The 4,185-nt window shown below is 38.0% G+C and overlaps 1 protein-coding gene across 3 annotated transcripts in view; it reads left to right on the top strand.

The window, feature by feature from the left end:
- PPP2R5E (protein phosphatase 2 regulatory subunit B'epsilon) overlaps positions 1-4,185 on the top strand; it is a 173,130-nt gene that overhangs the window by 88,566 nt on the left and 80,379 nt on the right. For 2 of the 3 annotated variants that reach the window (XM_017533954.2, XM_017533956.2), the window contains exon 3: positions 1,573-1,769. In XM_017533954.2, the coding sequence (XP_017389443.1) occupies positions 1,573-1,769 (197 nt within the window). Of the gene's footprint in view, positions 1-884; positions 904-1,572; positions 1,770-4,185 lie in introns of those variants that run through there. The other variant, XM_037740436.1, reaches the window with a different exon arrangement.

Genomic DNA, 4,185 nt, shown 5'->3' with positions numbered 1-4,185 from the left:
CACTACTTGTTTTTGCTGAGAGTAGCAATGATGCTATATACCTTCAAAAATATGGAATGCTTTTGTTCTTTAATGTCTCATAGAGAAAGCCTATGTATTTAGGTGTCTTATCCACTTCTCATCTAGGTTTACTTAACTGGCAATGTTTTGCGGGAATTGCCTGTGAGGTCCTGGGTAGCCATGCTGGCATTTGGGTTGTGGGGTGTAAGGTAGGGGGTTGTAGAGAAGCGTCTGGTGGATCCTGTGAAAATGAGGCTGGCCCTCACTTCCTGCTGCTGGTGGCTGTAAGACAGGTGCTGAATGCTGTAGCTCTCCTGCCCAGGGGGCAGGCAGGCCAAGCCAGGAGGACACTGTAAAGCATTTGCCAGAAGGTTGGCAACTGAGGATGATTGCAAGTGACTGACTACACACTGTTAAGGTCCTTCTTGTCTTGGTTAGTACAAAAGGAACATGAGAGTATGGTTAGAGACCTGGGCACTTTGCCCAGCTCTGTAACCCATTCATTGTGGGGCCTCAGTGATGGTCTCTATTTTGTGTGTGTGTGAAAAATGGAGAATAATAATGCCACCTGCTTATTTCTAAAGGTGTTCTGAGGATTAATGAGTTAATCACCTTACATGAAGGCAGAGAGCCTACCCTGTTAATAATTTTCATTGCTTTTCCAGGGAAGCTCCAGTTTGGGGGAATAAAATATTGGAAAGAAGATAGGAGTGGGATAGGCTGTCTACAGCTTAGTTGGTATATTTGAAGTCCAACTGTAGATCAGGCTCCTTTCTAGCTGGGGAATTTCAACTAACCTAAAATTTCTACATATTTTTTAGAAACAACACCAAGCCAAATGTCTGACCTGCTGTTTGTGGGAAAAGAGCAGATGTCCATTCTGGGAACACATTCATATAAGATGTTAGTGGTTTTCTCTCACAGTACAAGAAAATGGGTAAAAAGAGAATGTAGATTTATGTGGCATTTAATCTTGTTTTCCTATGTCTGGTGTGCTCTTTTTGAGAGAGTTGGTATTGCTTCATTTTGTAGATTTCTCAGGTTTCTTTCACAAAGAAACTTCATACAGATCAAGCCAAAACAAAACAAAAAAATATAAACACACAACAATAGCTTTAAATACCAAGGATGTCAGCATGAAATTAAAATGAATCAACTGACATTTCTGCTTTGAAAATTTTTAGTAAAACTAATTTAACCCAACAGTGAAGGCTTTCTTATAAGGGAAAATTTGACCTTTTTCATTGTTTTTAGATTTAAAGGTATTGACATTGGGTGTTTTTGGTTAAAATTTGCTTCAACCTTCTAAAGTCTTTTGGGATTTTGGTCAGTCCTTGGTTGTGAAATAGCAAATACAGTCAATTTGGTTGGTACAATATAGTTTTCAAAGACAAGGTCTCTGAAGTAGTAGATATGGTATCCCCTCCCACCCATGTGTAACTGTTAAAAAGAACACTGTTGTCATGTGAATTCTTATTTTTTTTGAGCTTGCTTTTGAAGTAACTTTCACAGAGAATTCCTGTTACCTGGAAATTGATGACAGACTTACACCATTTCCTTTTTTTTTCTTAGACGTTCCATCCTCAGAGCAGCCTGAACTGTTCCTAAAGAAACTTCAGCAGTGCTGTGTCATTTTTGACTTCATGGACACGCTATCTGATCTTAAAATGAAAGAATACAAGCGCTCCACTCTTAATGAACTGGTGGACTACATTACAATAAGCAGAGGCTGTTTGACAGAGCAGACTTACCCTGAAGTAGTTAGAATGGTGAGTTTCTTTTTTTCTCCGCGGACACTTTTAAGCATCTTCCATAGTGACTCACAGGTGTATATATTGTAAGAGTGAGGTCATTGGAGGTCAACTCCTCAAATGAGAGCCAGCCTTTGGAGAGCTAAGCAAAATTAGTCGGCACAGTGCTAGAATTTGAAGAGCATGATTTCCTGAGAACGAAATCCAGAACTTTCAACTGTAACAGTGCTAAAGCAATCAATGACTTCAAAATATGAAGCCAAGATTGCCAGGGTATTATTGGATTTCTAGCTTTGGCAAAAGAAAAGACACAGGAAAATAACAAAAGTCTTAGATCCATGTTTGAAAAATATTCAAGCCTGTTGGATGTCTTTTATTTTTAATCTTATTCATTGTGGTATATTAGAAACGGCTTTATGTTTAATAAAATCGTGATTTGTAGAATCTAGTTAAGGCCTCTCTTGGGCTTTATAACTCACCCTTCTCTTTATAATCTCCTTGAAATCAGGGTTGATGGCTTTCATGATTTTTGAATAGTGTCTGAGATTTTGTGTGGTCATTAGGAGTTATGAGAAAAAACATTATTAACATACTATGAGTAATTATGTTCTTATTGTGTCAACGATTATTTTAGTTTTTCAAAAGCTGAGCCAAAATGTGATTTTCTGTGGGAGAGTTGCCTTCCTTGGCATCCTAGAAGATTTTGGAGCTAGAGAGTGAATGCTGCTTGGGGATGGGCTTTGCAGGGTGAGGAGGCTGGTCTACTGACTAGTGAAATAGCCGCAGAGTTCCCTATGGGCCTTGCATCATTGAGAAGCCTGTTGCAGGATCTGGCACATTCTCTGTGTGCTGCTGAACATCTACCTAGCTTTTGTATTTAGCTGTTTATCATTTGTATTCAACCAGTGCAGAAAAGAGACTTTTGTGATGGAGTAGATATGTTTAAAAATGATAGTTCAGATTTGCAAAGGGACTTGTTTGGTCTCAGCATGAGAAACTGTGCCTAATCTATGAAGACCATTTGAAAACGATGCCCAATACATTCCTCAGATCTGTATCTGAATGTATATTGGATTTGTTGTTAATTTACAGGAATGTAGGGCTAGAATGTTTTGTGGGTTAAAGATGACCATGTGACTCTTGAGCAGTGCTTCTCAACCTTAGAGGGAACATTTGTCAATGTCTAGAGACATTTTTGGTAAGTCACAACTAGATGTGGGAGGAGAGTACTACTAGCATCTAGTGGGAGAGGCCAGAGATACTGTTAAACATTTTACAGTGTACAGGATGGACCCCCACAATACAGAATTATCTGGCCTCAAATGTCACAAGGGCCACTGTTGAGAAGCCCTGCTCTTGAGTTTGCATGGTATCTAAACCTCTTAATGTGTTGCAGAGGATCTTCTCTAGTCTACCTGCCTTCTGCAGAGCACAGTCTCTGGTTTTAGCTTACCTGTATCATCAGCCAAGAGTGGTATCTATTGTTTATAACTTTCTTCTATATCTTTCCATGGATAGTTCATGAATATATAAGTATATACAAACATATATGTATAAATTTTTTTTGTAAGCACACAAGTGGTGGCACACTATATACTTGCTGTACCTTGCTTTTTTCACTTAGCAATATATATTTCAGTACATATAAAGTTGCCTTATTCTTTTTATAGCTGCGTAATATTTATTGTGTAGATGTACCATATTTAAGCAGTACTCTGTGAATATCCTTATACACACATCAGTTTGTCTTTGTATGAGAACATCTGTGTATTTATTTATTTTTGAAGATTTAATTTTTTAAGAGCAGCTTTAGGTTCACAGCAAAATTGAGAGGAAAGTACAGAGATTTCTCAAATGTTTCTTTCCCAGCATAAGCACTGCCTCCCCCATTATCAACACCTCCCCCAACTCCCATCAGAGAGGCACATTTGTTAAAATTGATGATCCTACACTGGCACATCATTATCACCCAGAGTTCATTTTTGGTGTTGGACATTCTATGAGTTTAGACAAATGTATGTATAATGACATGTATCCACCATTATAGTATCATACATAGTGTTTTCACTGCCCTGAGAAATCCTCTGTGCTCCGTTTCTCTATCACCCACCACCTTCAATTCCCTGGCAACCACTGATCTTTTTACTGTTTCCATAAATTTGCTTTTTCCAGACTGTCATGTAGTTGGAATCATACAGCATGTATTCTTTTCAGATGGGCTTCTTTTACTTGGTGATATGCACTTAAGCTTCCTGCATGTCTTTTCAAAACTTAATAGTGCATTTCTTTTAGTGTTGAATAACACTTTATTGGTTGGATGTACCATAGTTTATCCATTCACCTACTAAAGGACATTTTAGTTGCTTCCCAGTTTTGGCAATTACAAATAAAGCTGATATAAATATCTGTGTACAAGTTTTTTTTTTTTTTTTTT

The sequence above is a fragment of the Cebus imitator genome, unplaced genomic scaffold (genome assembly GCF_001604975.1).
Source record: "Cebus imitator isolate Cc_AM_T3 unplaced genomic scaffold, Cebus_imitator-1.0 Scaffold83, whole genome shotgun sequence".
Lineage (NCBI taxonomy): Eukaryota > Metazoa > Chordata > Mammalia > Primates > Cebidae > Cebus > Cebus imitator.
The sequence above is the reverse complement of the archived record's forward strand: the minus strand, read 5'-3'. Positions and strand labels throughout refer to the sequence as shown.